At 40.4% G+C, this 14,825-nt stretch overlaps 1 protein-coding gene across 4 annotated transcripts in view; it reads left to right on the forward strand.

Moving 5' to 3' along the window:
• Positions 1–14,825, forward strand: part of LOC107556395 (protein CBFA2T1-like) — a 72,385-nt gene that overhangs the window by 8,138 nt on the left and 49,422 nt on the right. Inside the window, exon 2 of one of the 4 annotated variants that reach the window (XM_016239502.1) lies at positions 14,295–14,377. The exons of the other annotated variants lie outside the window; for them this stretch is intronic. Within the exon in view, the coding sequence (XP_016094988.1) occupies positions 14,371–14,377 (7 nt within the window). The 5' untranslated portion in view covers positions 14,295–14,370. The remainder of the gene's footprint in view (positions 1–14,294; positions 14,378–14,825) is intronic. 4 annotated transcript variants of the gene reach the window in all.

Genomic DNA, 14,825 nt, shown 5'->3' on the forward strand with positions numbered 1-14,825 from the left:
AATAATGAATATAATACTTTTTAAAGCAAATCGGACTCCTTCTGGGCTGTTATAGAGCAAAATGCATTATACCTGAAATGCACCCAAATGAATCAGAATCGAATCGAAATTTTAATCAAATCAAATCTAATTGAATTGGTAAATCTGTATCGATACTCAGCCCTGCTTGCTGCTATTACTGCGTTCTCAGTTTACACGGAGCACAGATGCATTAAGGACTACCTTTTTCTGTAATTTATGGGATCAGAGTGGGAAGCTGTCAGCCGTATCTGTTCAGTCACTAATGTTTGATTCATGGGCCGCTCGTGCCCATTAATTTTGATTTATGGATTCTGATATGTATTTATGAAAAGGGCACCCACTCGAGTGCAGCCTCTGTGGCCCAGTAAAGAGGAGTGTAATTAAGATTTGTTTTGAGCCTAGAGGCTTGACTCCTTCAAGAGCTATGGATCAATAGGCAGAGACAGTAGACCCCTGTGTGTTCACTAGTACACATATTGACACGCTCAGTCAATTAGAGCTCCCGAGAAAAGCAGAGAGCAAGTGAGCAGAAAGACGGCGAGAACAAGATAGCTCAGTAGAATTGTACTCAACACACATACGGTCTGAATAAATGAAAAATAAGGTAGTATGCAATTGTGTAACGCAAAGATTTTCCAAAGTGCACAATGCCATATAGTGGGCATTCATTATAACGTTTATAGATTCTTACACCGCTAGAGATAATAACACCTGTAATTCAATAGCTTCTTTATAAACTGAATATACAGACTATTTCAAAAAGCATTTGTGTGTGTGTGTGTGTGTGTGTTTTCTTGTCTTCCGATTAGTCCAAATTGTATTGAGGCTATAGTTTGGGCTTCCTGTTGTTGGCAGTTAGTGTCACAGACACTGTGGTGGGACAATAGTTCTGTGGTGTAGCACACTAGAAGATTGTGTTGTAGTTGAACGATCAGCAGGTGCTTCCGAGATAAATGCTCTGTGTCAATTATTTCTAGAAGAGGTGATTCATAAGACAAGGCTAAAGTGTAGAAGAAGAGGAAGAAAGAGCGTGGGGGTGCAGGTAAAGAGGAGCATGCGCCCGGGTGGATGAACCTCTTCGTTTTCATTGCGGCTTCGCATAAAAGAGTCATTTTGTTAAACGTCTGTTGCATCTAAGCTTTTGTAAGCCATGAATGGAGGGGGCACCCCTAGCGCATTAAAAGTGTTTGTAGCTGCAGAATGAATGGAGAATTGCGCTGAATTACTTGACATTATCTCCCCATGTTGCCATCATCGCTATTGGAAAGAACAAAGGAGCCGTTTTACCAAAAAAGTCAAAATATATCAATATATGAAAACCATAGACCAAGACGATGATGCATTTATTACTCAATCTCTTTTTTAAACATAATGCTCTGAATTACGGCAGCTAAGATAATACCAGTGGACTTTTCCTGACAAATGAGGTTCCTCTGATAAGACTCTTGTATGCAGACTTCATAGAAGCTGTGAAATAAGAATGAACCTTGTCTCAGATCCTGTTTATGGCCGTATGGATGTGAGCGTGTTTTTTTTTTTAAACAGGAAAGGAACTGACCCTACCAGGAGCATTCCTGGTCATTCAGGACTTCCGCCATTAGCAGCACGGCTCCACTGCACGCACATGACCACAGAATGAACTCACAGATGGGCAATGCCACTAGGGTTGGGGATCAAGAACCAGTTTCGTTTTAGAACCGGTTCCAAATTTCCATGAACCAGGTATTCGATAAGACACATGCATTTAGGCCCCCGTCCACACGGAGACGCGATTAGCTGTATACGCATACATTTTGTATCGTATAGGCATTTTGTCCACACGGATCCAGCGTTTTGGGAGAGTGAAACCGATATTTATTGAAGCCGGGTCCCAGCGTGGATAAATCTGAAAACGCCGCCCTTGCGTTTTCGTGTGGACAGCGAATCCGTATATTTTCTGAAACTATGACATCATCAGCCCACGTCTCGCCCCTAGTCAGACACTGCTACGTCACATAACAGCAACAAAAACATGAACAAACACTGAATGATTGTCTTTTTACTAACATTAACACAGATTAATAAATGTATTGTTCCATGATCGTTTGTATACCGGGCGCAAGGTTTATGCGCAAGTCTTCTTCTCCGTTTTTAGTGTATCTCTGTGGCAGAATTACAGCGCCACATACTGGTCTGTCATGTATACTACAGCATTATGTGTCGGTTTTGTGGTTTGTGTGGACGCAGATATTTCTTGAGACGAGGGGGAAAAAAAGATCAGATAGGGAAAGCTCTGGCTTCGTGTGGACGTAGCCTTAGATTCCGCTTGATTCCTGCATTCACAATTTATTGTGATTTTAAATTGTAACGGTGGTTGTCTTGTCCCAAAATATAACAAATGAAACACCCAAAATATATGATCTAAAGTGGGTATCGAACCCGGGTCACCCGCGTGATGACACAGTGTCCTAACCGCCAGACCACATCATGTTGTTAATGAGTACAGCGCTCAGACTTTACTCGTCTCTCAGACCGAAAGCCTCAGAGAGAGAAAAAAAAAAAAAAAAGAAGTTATTGTTGTTCGGGCGCCAGACAAGTATATACACCTGCCACAATTTTATATTTCATTTCATTCATCCCGGATAGCAAAACAGACAAACAAAACCATCCGCTACATACAAAATAAAAAAAATAAAGACAGAACAAAGGCAACACTACAGGAATAGTTGTATGCAACTTTCTTCGTTTTTAATGAGGTAATGTTAATATAATATAAACAAGACTTTAGATCTCTAAGCACCACAATTCCACTTCAAGGGAGAGGGGAAAAAAAAACAAATTAATAACAAATGGAACAAAAATAAGTCAAAACAGAAATAAAACAGCACTTTTTAAATATGCAGAAATGCGTGCAATGAGTGTATGCGTGACTGTGATTAGAGCAAAACACTGACCAAGCTGGCAGCCCGGGTGGCTAAGAGTGACTAGGGAACATCGGCGGCGTCAGCCGGTCTTGCACCTTCCTTCGACAGCTCCAATCACTGATTTGTAGGAGTAGGGTGCGAAACTTCAGTTCAATCCCAGAATTGACCAAGAGGCATCCGCCGGCCAAGAGAAATGCCCGTTAACAACAGGCTAAACCGGTAGCACCACCTCTTCTTCACCATCCCCGGAAATGCACAAAAATCCACCCCCAAGGACAGCCTCCACAGGGAACTTTACACAGAGCCTGGTCCGTCCAAAACCTCGCCCTATATACATATACTCCTCCTCTTAATTGGTCCTCGCCTCCAATCATATTTTAGTTGGAGGGCGGTGACAGAGAAAATCAAAGTAAACAAAGGGGCAGTACGGAAAATATCTGTAATGCCACAAAATGATTTAAGTGCAGGAAGGGAAAGAACTTGCACACTGTTCACGTGCTGCGCACACATCTGAAGCGTGAGCACAGAGAACCATGGTCCCGGTGCGGGTTCCCGGCCTGTGTCCGTTCTCGAACCTTTCCGTGCATTTCCACTGCAGAAAAGGTTGTTCTGGGCCGGAATTGATATCAATACCAATATGCACAAAAATATGTCAGTAAATCATCACGAACACAGACGTTTTTTGTCTTAAGTGAACGTCAACAGATGAGAAAGAAACCGCATGTGTAACAGTATTTTAGATCCGCGTGCATTTGGCGTTAAAGAGACAGCAGCCTAATAAACATGCGCTGCCTCTGTCATTAAAGTTATTCAAAGAACAAAAGAAAACCATTCACTGATCTTGCCTGAATATCTTTTGTAACTTTAATGAGGATTGATCTATATTTTATTTATGAAAGGAAAACTATGCTGTTTTTAAATGTTTGATTTCAATTTCTGTACCTGAAATTTGTTCAGTTGTATTTATTTATGCTATTGCTAATTGATCTGTTTGTTCCAATTTTATTACTAACTGTTTACTTGTCTTTAACAATTTAATACTTGAAATATATATTAGTCTAGTTGTTTTTGCTGTGGTATTTTATGTTAAAACCATAGGCAAAAGTTCCTAAGTGTAAAAGTCCATTGTTCTGTATACTGCTTGCTCATGTTATTCACCTGCAACAGAGCTTTTTGCGAAAAGACAGAATAAATATGTTTGACTTAATTTTTTTTATCTTATTGGAATCGAAACTAAGAATCGATAAGCAGAATCGGATCGATCAAATTCAAACGATACCCAACCCTAGCACTCCAGTGGTTTCCTGGATGGCAGAGTTAATGGCAAATCTCATCTCTGGTAAGAACTGGTCCCATTTATTGTGGTTGTCGTCCACATATGACGCAATCATATTTTTGAGAGTTCTATTCACGCATTCCGTCATGTTTGTCTGAGGGTGATATGCTGTGGTTAACTTCGGTGTCACTCTCCATTTTTCACATACTTCTCTGAACACAGATGAGACAAACTGGGTGCCTCTATCAGAAAGAATGAAGTCTGGAACTCCCCAACGAGTTAAGATTTCTTTTCTGAGAATTGTTGCAATACTTTGAGCGGTGGCATGACGCATGGGGAAAAACTCAACCCATCGTGAGTAATAATCAACGAAAACCAGCAAATACTCATTTTGCTGTGTACTCCTGGGTAGTGGACCCATAATATCAACTCCCAGCATTTCGTTTGGTTTAGTGGTGGTAATTGATTGGAGTTTCCCCTCAGGTTTCTGATTATCATGCCGAAGGGTTTGGCATTTCACACATTCCCTGACATGATGTTTTACATCTGTCCACATCCCTGGCCAAAACGTTACTTCCTGAAGCCGCTTATAGGTCTTATAAATTCCTCTATGGCCACTCAGGGGATGTGAATGATAGTGCTGCAGGAGAGTTGGCCGGAGACTGCTGGGAACATACACTCTATAGTGTATTTGATCATTCTTCAGGTGAATTTTATGATACAACTTGTCCTCTACCACTTCATATTGGTCTATCTGAGGGCTTTGTTCTTCTGCCACTGCTTGTAATAGCTTTGTTATTTCACAGTCTTTATGCTGTTCCTCCCACAGGACAATATCGGTCACTGGAAGCTCTGGGTGTTGGTCCATCTTTTGCTTTGTGTAAATTGCTGTGATGGGAGAATTTGCTGTGATTGATGACCTAGACAAAGCATCAGGGGCTACGTTTAATTTCCCTTTACGGTATTCAATGATGAAGTTAAATTTTTGCAGTCTCAGGACCCATCGGATGAGGCGGCTGTTGGTTTTAGTGGATCCCATGACCCATTGCAGGGCAGAATGGTCTGTGACAACCGTGAAAAGTTTGTATTCAAGGTAGTGTTGCCACTTTTCTAAGGCCCATATAACTGCCAGACACTCTTTTTCTGTTGCCGTGTAGTTAATTTCTGCTCCAGTTAATGTTCGACTGGCATATGCAATAACCTCCTCCCTGCCTGGATCTTTCCTCTGTGTGAGAATGGCACCCAGTCCAGTGTCACTGGCATCTGTATATACGATGAAGGGAACTTGAAGATCAGGGTGGCCGAGAATAGGGGGCGAGGTAAGGCATGCTTTTAACTGGTCAAACGCTTGTTGACACTGCGTCGTCCATTTAAACACTTGTCCCTTTTTTTTCAGGGAATTGAGGGGCTCAGCAATTTTAGAAAAATTTGGCACAAACCGGTGGTACCAACCCGCTAATCCCAAGAACCTCTGAACTTCCTTCAAGGTGTTGGGAGCAGGAAAGGCACGAATGGCCTCAACTTTACTTGGATCGGCTGTGATGCCCTTATTGCTCACCACGTGTCCCAGAAAAGTGATTTCTGGAAGAAAAAAACTTGCACTTTTCCAAGTTAATGGTCAAACCGGCAATTTCCAGCTTGTGGAGAACGGTTTTCAGATCACAGAAGTGATATTAATGTTTATCCATCCTAGAGGACTCTCAGTCTTGCCATTAGCCAGGTAAAGAGGACCACAGGACCAAGGTTGAAGCTGAACACTTGTTGCAATTTGCTTCACGAGACTCTCATGAATTAACGTGTAGCTTGCTCCAGTATCCACAATCGCGTTCCCCGACCAGGATCCAATGCTAACTGGAACTACTAATTGTTGTGGTATGGTCATGAATGCATTCAATCTTGAAGGGGTTGAAATCTGAGTTTCTACTTGTGCCTGGGATAGTTCAGAAGCTGCTACATTGTTATTGGATGGTCGTCCTCCTGACTTTGCAGAGTGATAAGAATACTTTCCATGGGTGAAATGTTGTTGACCAGAAGACTGCTGGGAAGATGGATGTACGAACATTGGGCAATTGCCTGGAGGATGTGGTCCATTACATCTCCAACACTGAACAGGCGGTTTCTCAGCAGATCGGTTAGATACATGTTTTTGTAAATTGGGTTGTTGTTTAAAGCCCACACGACCTTCATACCGAAGCTGTTCTTCATGGTCTTTTTCCAGTTGGTGTCCGAGTCTAACCAGATCTTCGACAGTATTAACAGGCCACAGACCTCTGACACGTCAGTCATTTTTCAGACCGCTCCGATAGAAGATACTGAAGAAGATCATCAAAGCAGATCAAGTACAGCGAAGTGATGTACCGCTCATGGTTATTACGTGACCTGTGTGTGGTATTTGCTGAGTGGATCATTATGGATCAATAGGGTCTCATTTGAGGGGGTTGGGAGACAAGGGCAGTGATCTGTGTCACTTTAATTTGTGCAGAGTATTTGGGTAACATTAACCTTTATGTATGTGGCACAGCCTCTAAGAACTTGAGATTCTGCCTTCAAAAACAATTTGGAGATGTTTGTATTAATTTAAGGATGCTCCAAATTCCAATATGAAAAATTCTAGACAATTATTTTTCTGTTATGGCTGATATTAGAATTTAATATTATTATGCCTAAATAAATATAAAGAAATGCACTAAAAACTAAAATCAATCATTTTAAACTCTGCATCACAACATTACAGTATGTGAAATGAGGCATCACAACATTATAATTTTTAGTACAAGAAATTAATATTCATTTTAAGATTTGCATAAGATTACATTTAACAGTCTTATTAAATTATTACTGTTTTACATATTAACTTTGAGTGTTACTGACTGATACCGATAAATTTAAAAAATGTCTAATATCAGCATTTAGCTGATATGGTACTGATATATCATGCATTGTATTTGGACAGTGAAATTGACTATTAATATTGGTGCATTGTGCATTAGGTTTTACAGTTTAAAGATTTTTATTTGATTTCTGGATATCCTGGTATTAATGTGACTCATTTCTTGCTGACATTACCAAGGCAGTGCTGACTATTGGATAAAGTTAACCAGTAGGCAAAGAGTAATTTAGGCATTGTTTGAGTCCCACCCCAAGTTTTTTATGCCACATATGTCATTTTATGTTGACTTTAAGACTTGTAATTGCATGAGTCCCAATGAAGGGGTGATCGTTGGCATTTTTCAGTTTGGCAGAAAAGTTCCTGAACAATGTATCCTAGAATATATAGGGCTACATATGGATTGGAGTGGCATTATGTGGTATTTCATTGCGCTGTGGTCTGTCTCTGATTTATTCCTTTCAAAATAAACTTCAGCGCCAGTTTTTTAAATAGCTGCATGTTGCGGCGAGCGGCACAGCTATGGCAAAATTGAGACCCCTCTCCGAATGGGAAGGGGTCTCATGGAGCAATAAAATGGCAGTGAGTATAAATCCATCTTGCCTTATAAGGTCAGAAATGTTTTAAGCTGTTTCAGAACAGTTGTGTGTGCCAGTAATTGTTCTCCCATCTGTCTTAATGTGTCTTTATCAACATCTGGTTTTGTAAGCTATACTTCAGTAACAAGTATCCGTTATATGTCAAGGGTTCCCAGTCCTGCTAGCACGATTAGCCTAGCCTTGACTTCTGCGCCGAGTGCAGCGCCACATATGCTTGCCATTACTCCATACCATTCACAAAATGTAATAACTTTTCAGGGGAAAGATGTGTGCATGTGCCTGTTTTTCGTCTTCTCTTCACTTTTTCCATAACTGTAAAGAATTATTTTGGTCTGGTTTTAATGCTCCCCCGGTGACTGGACAAATTACTGGCTCGCAGGACATTCGGGGCTGCATGAGTGAAACGTAAATGGCTCATCCCTCTAAGCACAGCCCTGTCTGCATCTCTCCGTGTACCTTACCAACACAGAAAGCGAGAAAGACGTCTTCGAGCTGTCTCGTTTGGCACATGAATGGTGATGCATCTGTAGCGAACCCATCCCCTGCTCCGAGGCTCTGGGCACAGGAACGTGCACACACTTTGGCAGCAATGCAAAGATATGATCTTTGGCAGTATTAAATTGTCCACATAATAATTTACAGCTGCACTGGGATCAAATATAATGGTGCAGCTGCAATTTTATGCTTGCAAATTTTAACTGTTCTTTCTTTCTGTCTCATCGTCTCCCTCCAGCCTCGCCTCCTCCCGGCACCATATGGGAGATGCTACTACAGTCAAATGATGGGGGTTTGTGTTTTGGATATGGCACAGAGTCATGTGCAGTTGTAGCCACCTTTATGGTTAGATTGTGTTGTGCATGGTACAGCATGTACTCTCAATAGAGGGATTAGGAGCTTGTCATGGTTTCATTCACCCTGAGACACTTAATTCCAAACATTTCCATCCTCCAGAGACCTGATCGCATCTAGAATTAGCGTTGGCCAAGTCACGGTCTGAAAGCTCACCCTTTTATAGCTACCTACAGCTACCCCTGTGGTACTTTTTTTGAATGAATAGTTGAGTAATCAGTTTTTAAGGGGAAGTCCACAAAAATAAAAATTTAATCAGTCTTGTTTCAAACGCTTTAAACCTGTTTGACCTTTTTTTTTTGGAAAGTTTTTTTTCTTTTAAAAGTTTAATGGGACCCTGTTGTGTTATTTTAGCATTATTTATACACTTCTATAATAGTGGTTATTATTATTTTGAATTAGCTTTTATTTTTAGTTTAAGTTTTAGTAATTTCATATGCTATTGCCCTTTTTATAATTTTAATATTTCTATATAGATTTATTTTTAGTTTAGTTTCAGTAATTTTAGGACTTCAGCTTAAACTTATTTCACTTTTTTGAGTGAAGCTTTTCATGCCGTATTTAGTTATTTTATATATATGTAACCTGAGTATATGTATGTATGTAATATAATATTTTATTTCAGCTTTATTTCAATTAATAAAAATTATTTTAATATATTTAGTTTCAGTTAACAATAACAACAGTGGTCCAAATATTGCTTTGAACTCAACTGACTTTCAAGGACAAAACAGTTGAAACAAAATAAAAATTTAATCAGTCTTGTTTCAAACGCTTTAAACCTGTTTGACCTTTTTTTTTTGGAAAGTTTTTTTTCTTTTAAAAGTTTAATGGGACCCTGTTGTGTTATTTTAGCATTATTTATACACTTCTATAATAGTGGTTATTATTATTTTGAATTAGCTTTTATTTTTAGTTTAAGTTTTAGTAATTTCATATGCTATTGCCCTTTTTATAATTTTAATATTTCTATATAGATTTATTTTAATTTTAGTTTCAGTAATTTTAGGACTTCAGCTTAAACTTATTTCACTTTTTTGAGTGAAGCTTTTCATGCCGTATTTAGTTATTTTATATATATGTAACCTGAGTATATGTATGTAATATAATATTTTATTTCAGCTTTATTTCAATTAATAAAAATTATTTTAATATATTTAGTTTCAGTTAACAATAACAACAGTGGTCCAAATATTGCTTTGAACTCAACTGACTTTCAAGGACAAAACAGTTGAAACATTCTTCTTCAAAAAAAATCATACAGGTTTGGAAGGGCATGAGTGTAAGTAACCGATGACAGAATTTTCACTTTTTGGTGAACTATCCCTTTAAAGAAGCCCCATACAATTAGGCTAGTTTCAGGTTAATCTGACCCGATCAAACTATCGAACAACTACACAGCATGCTGATGAAAGTGCCACTAAAATAAAAAAGATAGACCTCACGATTCAACTAGTCAGCTGTTAGACAACTAATCAACTGTTGTGATCCATCCTATTTTTAATACGGTGTCCAGAGAGATCCTGAGGTGATTCACCACCATCATTGCGCGCAGCATGGAAGTATAGAAGACAGCACTCGTCACTGACAAGGGGGTCCTTCTGGACGCAGCCTCCCTGAACATTTATTGGCAAAGAGATGATTTGTCATGCACGGCCTCAGGCTATTGCTTTTAATGACAGCGTAAACTGAAAAGTCAGCGGCTGATTAGAGAGCGTGCACGCACGCACAGCATGCTTATTCAGATCTCACTTTTGGCTCCCGTCTGGTGCTCCCTGTCACTCCGCTCCAAACACGACTCTCTTAAAAGACCCCTAGCATCAGCTGAGCGCTGGAGGCGCCTGTATGTGTGTGTGCACAAGATGGATTAATGCTATAAACAGAGAGTTGGATTTATCTGCGATTGGCACCACGTTTTTCTCCATGCAGGATTTGGAGCCCGAAGAGGAGGAGAGAGAAGAGAATGCCTTTATTCAAAACCACTGTTTGTGGTAATTAACATAAGAAAGGAAGCTTACAGTCTGGCAAATCCCCGCACTTGTTTTCAATTATTTATCCACATTCTGGGAGGGGGGTGGCGGAGGTGGGTGTCGATGGCGAAGGGAGGGTGGCGGGTTATCCAGAACCATGAAAAGAAAAGTGATTTTTTCCCCCTCTAACAACCAGAGGGCCTCTGGGAATTTGCTATCAGGCATGATGAGATGAAAATAGAGTTAAGCCAAAGAGTGGATTATGGGTAGCGCAGAGGGTCGATGACGAGCGGACAGTGAAATGGAATGAGAGTGGACTAGAATTCAAGATCAGTGTGATTATTGGAAATAGCTCAGCTCATGCCTGCCGTCTCCATGACCTGAGGCATTGATCTTACAAAATCAGACAGCACAAAACGAATGGGAAAGACAAGGCTACAGCTGACCTCAGGGTGAGATGTTCATAGGACACAAGGAATGACAAAGATAAAGAGAGAAGGACTGGATGGAATAAAGTTTTCACAGACATTTGTCAGGGTGGGGCCTTCCTGTGTTCACCAATGCCACAGACTGGAGATTCATGGGCAGGGCTGCAAGCCAGGACTATATCAGCACAGAGCAGAACTAGTCAGAGGAAACCAGAGGGAGGAGAAGATCAGGCAACCCTGTTAGAGACCAGAGAGAGAGAAGGAAGATTGAGAGTGGAGCACTGAATGATTGAACAGACGTATAGTCGCTGTGCCAGATGCCACAAAATATAGAAGCAGGAAGAAGTGAGAGAGGAAAAGGAGGAATGAAACAGGAGGAGATGGTCTGAACAGCGGCACATTCAGAAGTATCATATAGTATCATGTTCTACTGAAATATGTTGTGTTGGTTGCACCACCACCCTAATAAAAAAAAACATGAATCTGCAAAGTTATCACTCTTGCAAGCTGTGCTTGTTCGCCCATAATCACTAGCTTTATTTATGATGGGCTCTGGAATAATGTTATAATCAGATTGCCTCGTTTATGGATAATGCAGGCTGTTATGTTATATGTTGTACAGGGCAACATAACTTTGCAGATTCATGTTTTTTTTTTATTAGGGTGCTGGTGCAACCAACACGACATATTTCAGTAGAACTGAACATTTATGTTAGAAATGTTGCATTTGTAGTAGAAGCGTGAAGCTGGAGGCTATAGAGAGTTCAATTAACTCCCGCTGTCCTCATTCTCGCATATCTCACTCGTTCAAAGATGCCTGCCTCTGTTCATGCCATTCATTTCAAGACTGACTTTGGAGTGCCTGACTGTGCCATTGATCTGCTCTCTGCATCTTGATCTCTTGGGTTTCAGCAGAGTGTGTGCAAAAGGATTGTTTGGGCTGTTTTTGTTGCTTTTTTTCTAAAACACTTTTAATAGCACATAGTGTTGTGTTGATGTGGCATCTCATTCACTACCCACAATTCACACTGCACGTGTCTGTGTTTACTGCCCTACTGTTCTGGATTTTTGGCTGTGCTGGGTTCCAGACTGAAAAAATTACTTGGGGTCAGTTCTTTGCCAGGGTTTTTTTTTTTTTTTTGCCAAAATCACAGAATCACTGTAATCACTTTGATGAAGCCTATTGATAAAAAAAAAAGTGTCTGGCTGTTGCCAATGTTAATTACATTTTAAACTATATAAAAACAATTAATTAAAGATAAAAAAATATATATGTTTTATTTTTTATCACCGTCTAATCACATCCTGATGTTTATAATGGCAGTATTTAAGGCTATTACCTTTAATAGTTGTAGTTATAGCAATGAGTGTTATAGCATCTAGAGCAATATTGATATCTTTATTATCATAATAAATATATTTTAATCATGTTATAAGACATACACTAAATTATTAATTAATTTTACATAGTATTTTTTACATTAGTAAAAGTATCATAGAGAAAATGTTCATTACCCGACTGTTGAAAAAATGAGAAAACCACTTTCCCTCTTTCCTTTGTCAATTAGTGCGGCTGTTGTGTCCCTAGCTTTCCTCTGCTAATGGACTAATGTAAACCCTGAATTGAGTGCAATGGTTGTTTAGCCCCCTCTCTTTTCTACCCCTCTCCTCTCCCATCTCAGTCTTCATGCCATCTGTGGGTTTGATTTAGTGGCTAAGAGGCTTTCTGAGCAATGGACAAGTGATGTTAATAGCATACATATGCCAGAGGACTGTTTTAGTTTTATGGCTCTGACATGAGACATGTTTTGATTCAAGCAAGGCTGAGCATAACTCATCCACTGCTGCGGGTCGCCATATATTTTATTAACAGCAATGAGTTTCTCTTTTTATTTCCTCTGTATCTGTTTTTTCTCTTTCTAGTAGTGGCGGTAACTTTATTTAGCATGTAGTACACACACAAAAGCGGATTTGCAGGTTGACAGGCTGCTCACCTCACACCATATCTGCAGTGACCGTTGTCATGGCAACTGCAGCCGGCTGCTGGTGGTACTTTGTGGTCGGAGGTGTGCTGAAGTAGAGCAGTGCTGACCAGAGGGATGGTCAGGGTCTGCCCGGGACACCCGGGGTCAGTGTGCCACAGAATCACAGCTCTGTATATTTCATGAGGAAACTGGAAGTGTTTTATCCTAATCTGTGAGTATAGAGTGTGGACATTTGTGAAATCCATGCCTCAGCTCCTCCTCGAGGGACTGTTTTGTTGAAAAGAAAGAAGTAATTGGATTTCCTGTATCTTCACACCTGTGAATGGAGGTGTGTGCCACATTTTCTGTGGTAAAATCGAGTAATACACTATTATTGGTGACTAAAAGCATTTTCAAATAAGCCAAAATATTTAAAGAGAAATTCAAAAAATAATAAAATTGAAAGTCAGTAGTGTCTAATGTTTTTTTTTTTTTACTCCATTGATTTTATTTGTATAGGAAAAAACAGTTGATATATTCTTCTAAATATCTTCCTTTGTGCTATTCAGAATAAAGAAGGACATACAGGTTTGGAACAACATGAGGGTGTAAAAATTATGGCAGAAATTTGTTTTTTGGGTGAACTATCCCTTATGATCATACAAGGGGCATTTATGAATAACGAGCATTCAATATCTGTGGAAATCTGTGGAACTTTCTGCCATTAATTTGCCTGCTGGGTGTTCATCAAGGAAGGCAAGAGTGGGGTAGATAATGCAGCTTGTTGATGCCCCAGTTATGGTTTGCGGAAGCCTGATAGCGAGACCAACCTCTCGACCAGGACAGTGGAGGTCAGTCTGTGAGCTCACCTGCCCTCAGGGCTTCCGACTTTAATTACCTGAGCAGCAAAACATCCCGACCTGCCAGTGGGGGAAGAGTGTGTGAACGTGGGATATCGGGGCCGCGCAGTCACACAGCAGCAACATCCTGCCCGGGGAGGCCGGGCCCTGTCCGTCCTGGTTCCTGACAGTGGGCTATCTCTGCCGGGCCCGTGGTTCCTTTCATTCTAAAGGCCATTGTGTGGAGAAGGGCTGGGCCAGGAATAACTGGTTCCTGTTGGGCTCGATCTCTCGCTCAGCCAGCTCCGGTCCCACTGACAGATTCCTCCTGTTTGGTTTTGCTCTCTCTCTTTTTGTGTTAGTCACTCATGGGGATACTAAAAGTAATAACAGGACTGAGGAGAGCCTGCATTGTGCTGTTTCTGTCCTCTTTCCACAATATGTTTGCATTACATAATCTAAACATAAGCTGGGACAGCTGGCATCCTCACTTTCGAAAAAGTTGACAAAAACGTTCTAAAGCAGAAACATCTTTTTTCTCTCTCTCTCTCTCTTCAGCATTTGCTGGTGAATCTGTCAATGCGCATCTGGACTCGTCTCTGAAAACCGAACAGCTCATGATCAGGATTTAGAAATGAGACGTAGGTGTTTTTGTTTGTTACCTAAATGCAGAACCAGACACAATAAATCTGTCACTCTGTACGTGTTAGTGTGTGCGTGTATGTGTGAAGATGTCATATCTGAAGTGTGTATTACTAGCACCACCTAGTGTGCAAATGCTAAAAGGATGAGCCATAAGAGCATCTCTACCTTAACGTCCCTTTCCATGTTTTGAGATTAAACAAACTTCAGAATAACGTCAAACTCCGCTGCCTAATGAAACATGCTCTGTTTTCCACAGCAAGTAAGAGAGGCTCAGCTGTCAGACGGTGGCTGGACCGGGCTGAGCATTTATCACAGAAAACCAAACATTTATTTTCACAATACATAACAGTTCAAATACAAGACCAATAAATGTAAGATGTGGAAACAATGCAGCAATGACCTGATGGTCCATCAAATCTCTCTCACATCCTCATTGTTGAGCCC

Source organism: Sinocyclocheilus grahami, unplaced genomic scaffold (genome assembly GCF_001515645.1).
Source record: "Sinocyclocheilus grahami isolate Dianchi unplaced genomic scaffold, SAMN03320097.WGS_v1.1 scaffold566.1, whole genome shotgun sequence".
Lineage (NCBI taxonomy): Eukaryota > Metazoa > Chordata > Actinopteri > Cypriniformes > Cyprinidae > Sinocyclocheilus > Sinocyclocheilus grahami.